Source organism: Rhamphochromis longiceps, linkage group LG7 (assembly GCF_057381845.1).
Source record: "Rhamphochromis longiceps isolate RC_006_pf linkage group LG7, R_longiceps_female_GT1.1, whole genome shotgun sequence".
NCBI lineage: Eukaryota > Metazoa > Chordata > Actinopteri > Cichliformes > Cichlidae > Rhamphochromis > Rhamphochromis longiceps.
This window is the reverse complement of record NC_140563.1, coordinates 33,451,537-33,465,674: the sequence shown is the minus strand read 5'-3', so window position 1 is coordinate 33,465,674 and position 14,138 is coordinate 33,451,537. Positions and strand designations below refer to the sequence as shown.

Here is a 14,138-nt window from a genome sequence, read left to right as displayed (position 1 = left end):
TGTGGACTTGCGGTGTGAGAAGACAGTGAATGCAGTGAATGTGAGAACGTGTATGCATTGCTGTGCTTGTGTCTTTATGTCCTGTATATAACATTACTATGGTGATGGCAATAATCCAGAGCACAACTTTTTATGAGCCCAATTGAGGGCATCACAGGACACATCTGTTCAATAAATACATTTGAATCTTTTAGATATACTCATAATTTACTTCCATGCTCCATATTAATTTTAAATGTTTAAAACTGTTGGGGTCGTTTTGCTAAGAATATATAGTGAGTTAAGAAAGTATTTGAATATAATTTCAGCATAAAATATAAAACACAGCAGAAGAAATCCCAAACGTGCGTAAACTGCAACTTAAAGTAGACCTTGTAATGCAAGTTCCAGTTTCACAGCTTTGGTTCACAGTTCATAATATTCTTTATCTCATACTGAGCTTTGATCAAGACCCTCAGTTCATCTGCTGTCTGAAACAAGCCGTTTTATTTGCAGTAGAAAAAAGGCTATTATATTTATTGCACATTGTGCGGAATACGTCTGTATATTTTTGGCAGATACTGAACAAATTTTAGGCATCAAAGGTTGTTTCCCAGGGGCATCAACCCATATGAGTGCTTAATGAGCTGGTCCCTCACAAAGGCACAATGCACTGCTTTTACTTTAGATTACCCAACCAAATCTATTTGGTTCATTTCAATATGGAAAACCATGAAGCTGCACACACATCCAGCTGTCCCTGGCACACTCTTTACCAGTGGACGGGTTTTCAGTCGGTTGTAACAGTGGGAAAAAAAATAAATTATTGCAGCTGAACCTGAGGTTTATTTGGGTCATAAATTTTTGTGATAAGCTGGCACCTACATGTAAAACCTACAGTATGTAAAATCAACACGGGAGCTGGAAGCTGAATTCTGCTCATGTTAGAAGACAGAGGAAAAACAAAGACAGGCAGACAGAGCTTCATTCAGGAAAACCACAAATTCCCTAAAGTCCCGGACACACACACACACATACATACATACACACGGGTCCTCCATTCCCTGTGGCCTCACTACAGTACAGACATATGGCGCAGAGCTGTGCACTATCTGACCCAGATATAAGGCAGCAATGCACTCTGGGAAATACAGTGAATACCTTGCCGATGAGGCTTGATGCAGCAGAAGTGATCGGGGCTTTTCTCCAGAATTCAAAGTTCAGCGGACACAGGAGCTTTTCTGCTCAAGTGTATCATCAAAAAGCAGGTGCTGTGCTTTTGTGACAATGAGAGACCCTGATTACAGTAGGAGGGCTTTTGTAGTTTATTTTCAGTAAGTGGATGACTTTGAATGGATAAACAGTTTCATTTATGTAGCACCAAATCACAATAGTAGTGCCCTTAAGGTGCTTTACATTGTAAGGTAAAGACCGTACAATAATGTAGAGAAAACCCCAGCAATCAAAGAGACCCTATGAGCAAGCACTTGGCGAGAGTGGGAAGGAAAAATCCCTTTTCACAGGAAGAAACCTCTTGTAAAACCAGGCTCAGGGAGGAGCAGCCATCTGTCGATGGCTCATAATAAATGGCTTCAGGTTAACACTGAATGGGTTCAAGTCCTCGAACCTACACTGATCAGCCACAACATTAAAACCATTGATCATCTCAATTCAGTGTTTTTTTGTTTTGGGGGGTTTTCTCTTTTTTTTTTCTTTTTTTTTTTGGGGGGGGGGGGGGGGGGGGGGGGGGGAGATCCGGATGTTTCTTTGGCATGTATCACCCAGATACTGCTGCAGACTAATAACTTCTTCTCCAGCAGGGCAATTCTCACACTGCAGGAAACACATGTGAACAGCTCTACAAAGAGCCCAAGGTGATGACCTGGGCTCCAAACTCATCAGATCCCGCTCCACTCATGGAGGGTACAATACAATCCACACAGATCCAAAGCATCCACTGGACTATTAGACAACACAGGACTCCTAAACGAGTCCTGTGTCTCTGCTCTGAAAGCATCACTTCTAGTTTGAAACATGCAATTTCAGTTAAATTTATTTTGGAAGCAAAGCTGAAACTACATGAGAAATTTCTCTGGGATCAATGTCTTAGACTGGAAACACAAAGGCAGGACATTATATAACAAGTGCTCCTCTGGCCTATTACATAATCTACTGTCTAAACTTGTGGGGTGGAATCCTTTAACTTTCTCCAAGGTGTTATAAGAAGAACAATCTAATCTGGGGCTGGAAATGTTTGTGAGAGTCTACATGGATTTGTGTGATAGACAGGCCTGTTTGCTCAGAGATCACACAGAGATTCAGCTTGTGGCCATCTGCACGCCAGACAATAGAACATACAACAACTATTCAAGTTAGAAACAATAAATTTGATCAACTGTAAGGGCCAAACCTGCTTCATCCTTTAAGCCTAGAGCATTTCAAACACTTCATTATTTCTGCCGGCGCCTGACAGCTTCGAGGACGAGGACGGAGATGAAGATCAACAGTGACATCGAAAACTGGGGCAAAACAAGTGGTTTGGATGAAAAGAGAGAACACTTTAAAGCTTCTCTTCTACTTTGTGTTTGTGGTGCTTTTCTACCTTCTTCCATTTTCTTTACTGGATTCTTTTGCCCTTTTTAAGTTGTGTTTTTACCCTCTTTTTGTTTGGCTTTTACTTTTTGATTTCAGTGTTGTTTTCTAACAGCTTTGTAATGCATTTTAGTTTCTTTGGGTTGTTTAAACAGTATTCTATATTTTCATGGTTCTAGGTTCCATATTTAGTTGAAATCTTTGGATTGTCTTCTGTTTTCGTTTGATGATCTTTTAAGGCTTCATTTGGTTGTTTTCTAGGGTTTTAGATTTTTAAGGTTGTTTACTCATTTTTGTAGTTTTATTCGGGTATTTTTGTTTTTTAAGTTGGCCACTTTTGCTCTTTAGCTTCTTGTGGTCATCCCAAGCCATGGGTTACTGCTGATCCTGGGTTTTGATTGTTTCCCAGCATTTTGTGGATGTTGTGTAGCATTTTTTAGGTTGTTGGGTTTTGATTTCTTCAGGTTGTTTTGTAGTTTAAATAGTTTTCTAATTTTCTAACTGGTATTGGTAGTTTCTTTTTATAAGTAAAGCAGAATGTCATCTCTAGTTTCTGCTCTAACGCGTCTTCTCTTCTTCTTATTACAAATCTGCTTCATTTTTATGTAATACAGTTTTTTTGAGTGGCTTTGCTGGTTTTCTAACCTCTTTTACATTTTTGGCTTACAGTATATTGGTTGTTTCATCTTTATTGGTTGATTTTTTTTAATGTAAGTACTTTTCTTTGTTCTTTTATGGGTTATATCTTAATATGAAATTTTTCACTGTACTGTATATAATTCCACTTCTCACCTTTTTCAGCACAAATGTGACTTTTACCCTCAGTGTTTGTCAAGGCTCATAACTTTCCTCAATCCCCTCCACTTTCTCCAAAGCAAGTTAAGCATACAGAGAAAAAACAAGAACGTTAGAAGAAATAAGATAAATAAATAAATAACCAATTAGTGGCTGCAGTGCTGTGTTGAACATGTACGTGTCTCGCAGAGAGCAAAACGTCAAGCCACGTTTGGCCCGAGGCAATCTGCTTAGCAATATGTTCCTCTGTTGTTGTTGTTGTTGTTGTTGTTGTTGTTGTTGTCCCTCCCCCCACACTCCTCCCATCTCCATGGCTGCAAATAAAAGAGATTAATCAACCAACCCTTCGCCCTGTCCTCAAGGCCTGCCTGTTTTTGCTCTTTGTTTAGCCGACAATTATCCTTTCAACAGCAAGATTTGTTACAAACCAGGCTGGAATCTGGTCGAACTAATCCTGGATGTCTCTTTCTTTAACGTGGGAATAGCAAACAGGAGCTCAGACATATGATCGCCGGATTTATTTACATGTTTTGAATTTGTATTATTTAGCTGAATTCTACACTGTAGGGAAAATGTACTAAAAGCCAGCATGGAGGTAAAATGCAGAATAGATTTCAATGAGTAGACTTCAAAATAATGTTTGCATGGACAAAAAGTTATAATATAATGGAACCAAGGTATAGTATTGTATAGCAAATACAATCATTTCATCCTAGATTGAACTTCACAACATGTGTTTCCACAAGATTTTCCCGCGAGGTTAAACTGCTGCAGAGCTTTTATCTGTTTCACACCCCAGATGCCCTCGACTGATGACTAATTGCACCTGTGTCCAGTTTTTACAGACTTTTTAGTTTTTATTTTGTAGTTTGTGTGTTTTTTATAATCACTCAGAGGGGTTTTCTCTCTTTGAGTGCAGTTTGATGGAAGGGGGACACCTTTGGCTCCATCCAGCTGCTCCACAAACAAATCGTGTCTGCGCAGTCTGACAGGACTTGGACTATAATTTATACACATTAATGCTTTTAGCATCTGTCTTTGCGGGGACTTTTAAAAGCTGAAACCTCCTTTATATCTGCACCTGCAGCTTTATGTGACACAACTACTGGTATCTCATATAGCAGAGAAAATACACACGTGGACATAGTGATTCCCACAGTGAAAAGTGGTCTAATATAAAAATCATAAATCCCAGATGGATCACTGTATCTATAAAACCTTATTTATGCTAAATCTATTAGATTTATATCTAATCAAAATTATGTGTAATTATTCAAATCCATTTTCTGACAGATTAACTACAGCTAATCTGATAAAAAGGTTCTGAAGACGCCAGCCGTTTCAATCCCCACTGCCCTGCCGGTCCACTGAGACCTCCAGCACAAAACAGAAACTGCAGAGTCGTTCACTTCCCACTGTATTAGCAAATTATTTTGGGCATCAGGGTTAAAAAATAAATAAATAAATAAAATGCCACAAGCCAAATTCTGTGACATCTGTCAGCTGTAAAAATCAGTGTTACAACAAGCTGACCTATTTCCTTTTAAAGCCACATTACTAGGGACTTCAGCTGTCAGAAACCAAACTCAGTCAGAAGGTGACAGGAGCATATTTCTGTTAAACTGCAGATCACAATTTGGCACAAATAACCGTAGTTTCATAAAGCGGAAGGAATGGAGCCTCTCTAACCAACCAGAATGAGAAATGACTGTAGAGTCCCAATTATAAAGTTTAAAGTGTTTTAATTAGCAAATGAGCAGCTTTGAAAATGTAAACTAGCTTAAGGAGTTGGGATGAAGTCGGGACAGACTGCAATAAGCAAAGTTCAATCATTAACACCAAGAGTGCACAAATAAGTGAAGGGCCATGTGTTTTTTCTAATTCATGCTACAATACAGCATCGACTGGTTGATCGAACTGCTAAATATGAGCTACATTCAAATTTAAAATCAATGGAGGAAGCAGTGTAGAGCTGTGTATTAGTATTAATACTAATGATATTAGTATTAATACTAATACATTAGAATGGGCCTAATGTGAGGCGCAAGATTTCAAAAAGATCCCATCAGGTTACCTCTTAGGTGAGGTGTTTCGGGAATATCTTTCAAGCCCGGACAGATCCAGGACACCTCAAAATACGGCTTAGAAACGCTTCAATGTCACCCAGAAGCGAGGTCTGGTCTCTGTCCAGTGAACCAGAATAAGTTGCAGAAAATGGATGTATAGGTTTGAAACTGAACTACCAGGTTTCCAGTCCATTCTAACTCCTGAAAAACCTAAACATTGCTGTTTTGCTAAATGTCCTTGGCATGTGCCCCGTGTTCTTTGGGAGGATTTCAGAAATGTCAGTCCATCACATGCAGGTGCTTCTTCACATTTAAATACACTGGGCACTGTTTAGCATCATCTTTCAACAAGTAGGTTTACTGTAAATTGTGACTGTAAACACCAATCATGCTGCTTTCCTAAAGCTAACCAATGAGCGAAAGCAAAAGTAAAGCCAGACAAAGAGAGAAGTCCCCTGGCTAACAAAACAGTCATTCTGTCTCCCCACAGACCGCCTCCTGCTGCACCAAGACACCAATGCCCACAGACACCTTGTGAAAAAGGTAATATTCGATACTCTGGTGGCCTAAGCTCTGAACTAAAATACTTCTTTTTCCAACTCTAAAGAAGTTTAATTTTTTAAACAAAAAAAAGAAAAGAAAAAGAAATCGTCTTTGCAGTTTGGAAGGTGACAAATGATGGTATCCTGCTGCCTGGGTGTTTAAAAAAAACAAGGGTGTCAAAAAATGCAAATATAAACAATAATTAAATCTAATTTGCAGTAAATGTAAACCTGCTTTTAAGTGTCAGCAAGTGTTGCTTACCCCCCAGGTTTTAACGCATTATTTGCAGCTAGTGTGTAAACATAAACTTTTACTTGAACCATTTCTTCTTGATCACTAAAGTGTCACCTAGCAGACCCTAGTGGATCATATACTTATTCTTAGGTGACAGACTGATTTCTGGTTCCTTTTTATTTCCTGCAATGCACCTGTCCTTGAGACTTGTGCTACGGCACAGAATAATAACATACTGATGTTTGAAAAAAATATCTTGTATTTCTTCAGTGAAATCTGTACAGACTGCAGCGTGATTCATGTTGTATTTCTGTGCGGGAGTAGCAGCATGTTGGCAGCCGGCCTGTCTCCAGTTTGTGTTTAAGCTTCATGAGTTAAACTGTGGTGACACTTTGACAGGTTTCTTGTTATAATAAGACTCCAAACCAGGTTTCTTCCCTCATCGTTTCCTGTCACAACTGTGTCAGTTTATTATGGCTTGTTTTTTAGGGAAAGATGCTAACAGAGAGAGAGAGTGTGTGTGTGTGTGTGTGTGTGTGTGTGTGTGTGTGTGTGTGACAGACAGAGCCAGATGAGCAGGCAGATGTTTCCTCTGTCTCTACTCTGTCTGAGAAAGACTGACAACAGCTGGACCAGTGCCAGACACGCACACGCACGCACGCACGCACACACACACACGCACACACACACACACACACACACACACACACACACACACACACACACACAATAACCGAGACACTGTGATGCCGTTCTACCTGCACCAAGCTGTATCTCTTTGTGTTTTTTCTGTTTTAATTTTTTGTTCATTGCACTATTAGCCTTTATCAACGCACCCATTTCAACTAAAAGTGATGGATGATTTTTACATTATAATGCTAGAAAAGTATTATAATAAACTACCTAAGGTGAGAAACAGAATTTTTAATGATACCAGAATACAGAATTTTCAGTCATCAAAGACTATTTAAATAAAACAATTTGAGCTTTTTCTCCCAGGTGTAGCACACAATGTGAGACTTCACGCGTCAGCCTTCTTTTAGGAATGATAAGTTCTTGTGTAAAATAATTCAGAATAAAACATAAAATTTACCATAATGCACGTCTACATATTTGTTTCTTTGTCCACCAACCCCTCCTATACAATCAGCAACTGAGCAACCAAACTTGGTACACAGGTACATCTTAGGCCCCTGAAGGTTCATATCTATAGATATTATGACCTTGTCGTGTTGCTTAGCAACCAGATACCAACTGGCAAAAATAACCCATTTATGCACCTATACACCTTATAAAAACATTATATCATGCTTATAGTGTCAACATTACACTATACCATTCTGACACATCAACTTATGAAGTCTAGCTTACCGTGGCTATAAAAACTTACATAATACTAGTAACTGTCTAAATGTACTTGAAGCAATAGGATTTAAAGTCACGTGAATTAATCCAGGCTAAAAATCACCTTTTTTCCCCCCAGAATGCCATTGCATTGGTTTTTGTCGGTGTGTAAGTAATTAAGTAAAAAAATAAATGTTTAAAAAAAATCAAATCAGGATTCTAATAAAACTGTTACAGTTGTGTTTAAATCTGTGACCAGAAGCCTAGAAAGTGAATCATATTTGGACACTTTCAGCCACAATGGGTGAAATAACTGCTGGCAATGTGAACTGGGTGGGAACTGTGATTCCCTGTGATTTCAGACTACCAATAACATATGACCTGTTAGCAAATACATCAGAGGGTCACCTGAGCCTGAAATGTACGTAAACCATGAGCTGGTGTGGTCTCCCAAAAACCACCTCAGACCTTCTTTAAAAACCTCCCTGTCCCCAGTGAGCCTAAAAAACCACCAACTAACAAAATGTAAATAATAAGACTCTAAAAACACCCTACAGAGAAGAGTCAGAGCTGATAACAGCGTTGTGGATGCTGTGAGGGAAGTTTAAATGCTAGTTAACCATACCATGTTGTTTTCTGTCTCGTTCTTTCCCTGCATGCTGGTTTCGCTCTGCCTGTTGGTAAAGGTTTCCTCTCTGTCTGCCCTGAAAGAGAAAAAAAAAAGGTGAATCTTAAAAGACATTAATGTAAGAAAACCACCTGATCTTTACTACTTTGTCAGGTACGTACACTAAATAATCATTTGTGTTGCTGGGTACCTGTGGGGTTTTCCGAGTATTTTCTGTGTGAAATGGGTCAGTTTCTCTATCTCTTCCTGGTACCTTTGCAAGTCTTGGGTCAGTAAATTATGGAGCGTGCTCAGTGCCTCCTCCTGGAACACCAGCCTCTCAGACTGGACCAAATGCTCAGTGATCGAGGCCTGAAGCTCCCGACAAGCAGACAACTGAAGCTACGATGCAAAGGAATGGAAAATGTTTTTAACATAAGGCTCAGAAGGAGCAGCTCTGAGTAAAGACAGTGAGATTTATGACTTATTTGCTTCAATATTCGGATTCCTCAACACTGGCACAGTTTGTTGGTTTTATCTCTGGCCTTGTGTGTGTTAACTTCTGAGCCACTTTCATCATCAGTCTTGTTTCAAAACGCTGCATGCCCGAACACAGACGTTGATTCATGACCTTGGGATCAGCACCATCTAAGAGAGGATCCCACCCACTTCTCGTGTTTGCAATGTTCAGTTAATCAGAAGAAAGTTGGCTTAAAGGGAGAGGAAAGAGCTAAATTTGCTTGTTTCAGACAGTGGAGATGTAATAAGGCCCAGTATAAGTTTAAAAAGTAATATTTTAACCTGTGATTCATGCAAAGCTACTCTAGTACAGCCCAAGAATAACACAGTGGAGCTGGAAAACAATCAGACCTCTACAAGACACAGACTCCTGCTGTGCTCACTTACTGTGGATGTCTGAAGGCAGGAGTTTCTCTTCAGCTCTTGTTCCGCCTGTTTCTTCCTCTTCTGAAGATCAGACAGCTCAGTGGTCAGCAGCTGCTGGCGGCCTTCAATCTGAAAGAGTCTAACGACACAAAAAGAAAAATTTAGTTTGCAAATTGAATGTCAAACTCCCGTCTGAGCTGGAAAAACTAGAACTCAAACTGTGGCAGATAGCATATATTGTGATTTCTCATAAGAACATTTTCACTATGAATTACTTAAAAAAATAGCACAGTAACATGCTGATTTTTACTAAAGGGACACGGGCAGAAATAGTATTTAGTATTTAGTATTTATTTATTTATTGTCATTGTCAAGAACAATGAAATTGCGTTTGGGGCTTCCATACAACCCAAAAAAAAGAAGAAAATAATAAATACCCCTTAAAACCCAAGTGTACATATTTAACCCAGTGTGACTCCAATGCAATAAGACAATCCTTAGCAATAATGTTCGTAGAAATTCAGACAAAGACGAGCTATATGCATACATTTGGACAAAATCTGGTTCAATCACAAATGGGAAGACGTGGACAGAAATGAAGCTAACATGCTTAGAAGAAAATGCACAAACAATGAACAAACTTCAATGCAAAACTAGTAAAAACATGGATGAGAGTCAAATATTTCTGGGGAGGAAAGCATGCAATTGAAGCTTAAGCTCTGCTGTTCTTTGTTCCTGAGCTGCTTCTGAACTCAGTGAGAAGGACGAGGCAGTGCAAACTTTAATCCTCTCTGTTTGTTTTATAGCAGCTGAGAGATTCGCCTGAGAAAACACGGCCGACAGGTACAGCATCACAGCTCAAGAACTTTAAATGACTGAATAACTTGTGATACTTCAAACACTCAACCCTCCAGTCCTGTGCTTTTCTCTTTTCACTATTTTCCTCAAAACACTCCACATAATAAAGCCTTGACAGCTATTTTGTAACCACATCAAGTGTTGCTGACTAACCTGTGGGGTCCCATTTAACTTGAAACTGTCCTTCCCTTGAACAAACACAGCATTTTCCTAGTTACACACAGAGCTGAACAGCTGATGCAGATTTAGTGATTGTTGCTCCCGGGTTAAGTCAACAGCAGGCAAATACTCAAAAACCACACTCTGACTCACATTAACATGGACTGTAGGTGCTGTTGTCTCTTGCACAGCTACATTATGATATTAACTACTGTTATCTGTTATGAGCTGGTACAGTCACAGCAGCAGAATTTGATTAGAGAAAGCAAAAAGATAGTGGTACTAGTGCCTATGGCTACTTACTTAGCCCCGAGGACAAACAGGGGGAATAATAAAGGCCCTGTATAGCTACATAATAAGATGCACTGCCTCTTCAAGGTACTGTACATGCACTGTCATTAAGCATGCGTCCACTGGGAGGCACTAAACCTCTGCACGAGTGTCAGAAGAGCAGGTGATGACAGGCCAAGAAGTGTTTTGTTTGCGAGGACGAAGAGGAGGCTCATCTGAGAAGCCTTTGATGAACTAACTGAAGAATCGACATGTAGAGAAAGACAAATTAACAGGAACGATACAAAAAACCAAAACAAAAAACACAAAGGCACTCTGGGAAATATATTAACATTGTGTTAATGAGGTTTTCAAGAGGGCCCACTGACTCGGCTGTGTGTCATGAGAGCTGTTGTGAGACGGACAGAAAGCGGAGGTAAAGCTCAAAGAGGACTATAATCTTTGATTTACATTCACTTCGAGTGGCTGGAAGAAAGAGAAAGGATGTTGTTTGGAAGTTGTGCAAATGTCTCAGTTTAAGAAAGAAAAACCTGAACTGCACCCCAAAATGTGAGGAGAGCTCTGTTATACCAATGTTTGAATATTTCTGTCCTGGTGGAAAATGACGAGGCCTCCACAGTCACAAAGCTCAACCCAGCTGAACAATTTTTTGGAGATTTTGGAGCAACGTGTTAAGACAGAGCTCTCCTCCACCATCATCAGACGATCATGTGATCATCATGTTTCAAAGACATTTATGCTGGATTATGTCATCTACTTTAAAGCAGGAAACTTTATGAAGAAACTGCATGCTCTAAAATACATATGAATTTAATGTTTTTCAAAAATTCACAACATATATATAGCAAAGTCTTAACAGATCAGAACCAAGGTCTTCAAGTGCTCCAACAACCATGAAGTATGTACATTAAGCAACGTGCTATCAGGTTACACAGTCATATGTCAAGTTTTGTTTTCCTGTGGTTTTTAAACTTGTTCTCTTTTACCCATATAACACAGCTGAGGCAATATAAATAAAAATTCCAGATGCAATCCTCAGCTTTGGTGGACAAACCTTTAGTCGAGTATTCTGAATTTTGTTTGACTTTTCTAAAGGTGCCTGGACATCGGAGAGATGAAGACAGATTGCATGTGCTAGTATTTGTTTTTGTGGGGTTTTTGTGGGAACTGAGTGAATTTCACATGAGCCTCATGTTTCTCCCATTTTCTCTGTGTAACTTTTTTAAAAGTTAAGAACCAACAACAGTTTAGTGTAGAGATGGACCAATCCGATATTACGTATCGGTATCGGTCCGATACTGACCTAAATTACTGGATCGGATATCGGAGAAAAATAAAAAATGTAATCCGATCCATTAAATATCACGAAAGCACCTCACAAAACTTGCAACACGCCGTAACTCACCTCAGAACGTATGCATCACGTGATAGAGCAGCTGTGGCATGCGGGACCTGTCGGTGGTCTGGATAGCATGTGGAGCTTCGCTAGCAACCTGGCATTTCATCTCCGACAAAGTTATCCCGAGAGAAGTAAAGCAAGTGTGTAAGTCCATCTCTGAATGTTTGTAAAGCATTCCCACGTTAAGCTTAACGAGCGACTGCCTCTCGCTCTCCGGCTGCTACTTCAATCGTGAAACTGCTTAAATCAGCTGATCGGCTTTTCTGTCGCGAGTCTGTCTCTCGTTTGTTTTTGGTCCACTTTGCGCCAGAAAGAGCAAACCAGCGGCTGAACAACAGCAGCACGTTTAAGCTTGATCAGCTGTTGTTAGAATTTATTTAATATTTCTTTCTACACCAGGATCTTTTTCTACGTAGCTGACGGCTGGTAACTGTGCAGGGGCGGATCTAGCAAAGTTTAGCCAGGGGGGCCGATAGGGCATTAACTGGGAAAAGGGGGCACAAAGACATACTTTTCTTTCTTATTCTCATTTAAAATGTCGAGCTTTTAATAAATAATTATCTGACACCCAAAGTTTTAATTTGATGTAAAATGAATAGAAGTCAATTACTGTATATAGTAACTATTAAGTCTAATATATATACCCTAGTAAGCTATAGTACTTTTTACTTTGGGAAGGTACCATCTGTGCAGTCTGCAATTTTGTTGAAGAAAGATGTTGAATCTATTTAATATTTCTTGAAAAATAATTGATTTCTGTGCATTTTTTTTTCACACTGCATCAAATTAAGGTTGATTATGTCGATTAAGCATCATGAGGTGGCGCGTGAGGGGTGGTTCCCTATTTTTTATTTATTTAATTTTGTTGTTGCTGGGAGTTGGAACCCTATTAGTTAGGTTGCTTAATATTTACACTAAGTACTCTTTAAAATACCAGAATAGGGAGGATGGTGTAGGTCTAAGTTTATTAGATTGATCAGTATTGCTGAACTATGAAATATTTTTTTTGTATACAGGTATAACAGAATAGCTTTAGTGTAGTTGTTGTTTTAAACTTGAGTATGAACTTGCAGACTTGCAAAATGCAGCAAGATATTTTAAAAAACAGTTTTGTTGGTTAAAAAACACTATATCGGATACATATCGGTATCGGCAGATATCCAAATTTATGATATCGGTATCGGTATCGGACATAAAAAAGTGGTATCGTGCCATCTCTAATTTAGTGTCATTTCGGCTGAAATCAGGGACAGCGCTCTGCCCTGCTGGACTGTGGATGAAGTTCCAATAATTTTTTTCCAACTTCTTCAGAAATCTACATTTTTCAGTTCATTGTTTAGAAGAAATTAACATCGTGAGGGAAAAATTAATTCTGAAGTTCATGCAAATTAACTCATCAGTCACCTGTCAATCAAACCTGATCTTAACCAATCAAAAGACTTCATTAAAACACTGCGATGAGGAACATCACCCATCCCGGTGAAAAGACATTAATTACCAATGAGCCTGTCTGTGTGTGTGTGTGTGTGTGTGTGTGTGTGTGTGTGTGAGTGAGTGAGTGAGTGAGTGAGTGAGTGAGTGAGTGAGAGAGAGAGAGAGAGAGAGAGAATGCACATTCACGTGAACATGTAAACAGACGCACATCGCACCACATGGCAACAATGTGTCAAATCCTGCTTTGTGTGAAACACACGCACGCACGCACGCACGCACGCGCACACACACACACACACACACACACACACAGCCAGCTGTCAGTGTGCTCTAATTAGGGGCTTATGTACAGAAAAGCGTGAATAGGGTTCCATAATTATGTGAATGTATGTGACAAACACATTTTACTCCATAATTGCAGGTGAAAAACGTGTGGGTGTCATTTTATTTGTTTTTATTTTTTATATTAATGTATCTCACTGCTTGCAGCTTGTCACATATATAATTTTCCTTGTGTCTGGTTTACACAGAATCTATACACTGTGGCGTATAGAATTTATTCTCATGTATAAAATCTGTTCCAGAACACATTTCCATCATGGACAAAGGTGACGCTATACAGCTTTATGTAAATGATCATGCATGTTAATGCCAGGCTCCACTTTTACTCCAATCTCTGCTGAAATCATACATTTAGAGCCGAAGCTAAAGCTGTTTGCAGGTGCATTCACAAGTTACAGATTCAACACTCTGACTATGTCACTGGATCGCCAGATAATTACCCACAGCAACAGTTCTCTTAACAGATTTGAAGAGCAGCTAAGACCGTCATTATCACCACTAAAGTAAATATCTTATGGAGGCTTTGCTGGACTGATATATTACAAAGAAAGGGATTCACAACACTGGGTTCTGTGCTGTTATAAGAAGAAATGTGTCACAAATATTACAC

The 14,138-nt window shown here is 39.3% G+C and overlaps 1 protein-coding gene across 4 annotated transcripts in view; it reads right to left on the bottom strand.

Moving 5' to 3' along the window:
* LOC146665691 (uncharacterized) overlaps positions 1-14,138 on the bottom strand; it is a 56,779-nt gene that overhangs the window by 13,456 nt on the left and 29,185 nt on the right. For all 4 annotated transcript variants that reach the window (XM_085413418.1, XM_085413415.1, XM_085413416.1 and 1 more), the window contains exons 4-6: positions 9,067-9,184; positions 8,372-8,562; positions 8,179-8,257 (exon numbers count right to left, since the gene is read on the bottom strand). In XM_085413418.1, the coding sequence (XP_085269544.1) occupies positions 8,179-8,211 (33 nt within the window). In that variant the 5' untranslated portion in view covers positions 8,212-8,257; positions 8,372-8,562; positions 9,067-9,184. The remainder of the gene's footprint in view (positions 1-8,178; positions 8,258-8,371; positions 8,563-9,066; positions 9,185-14,138) is intronic.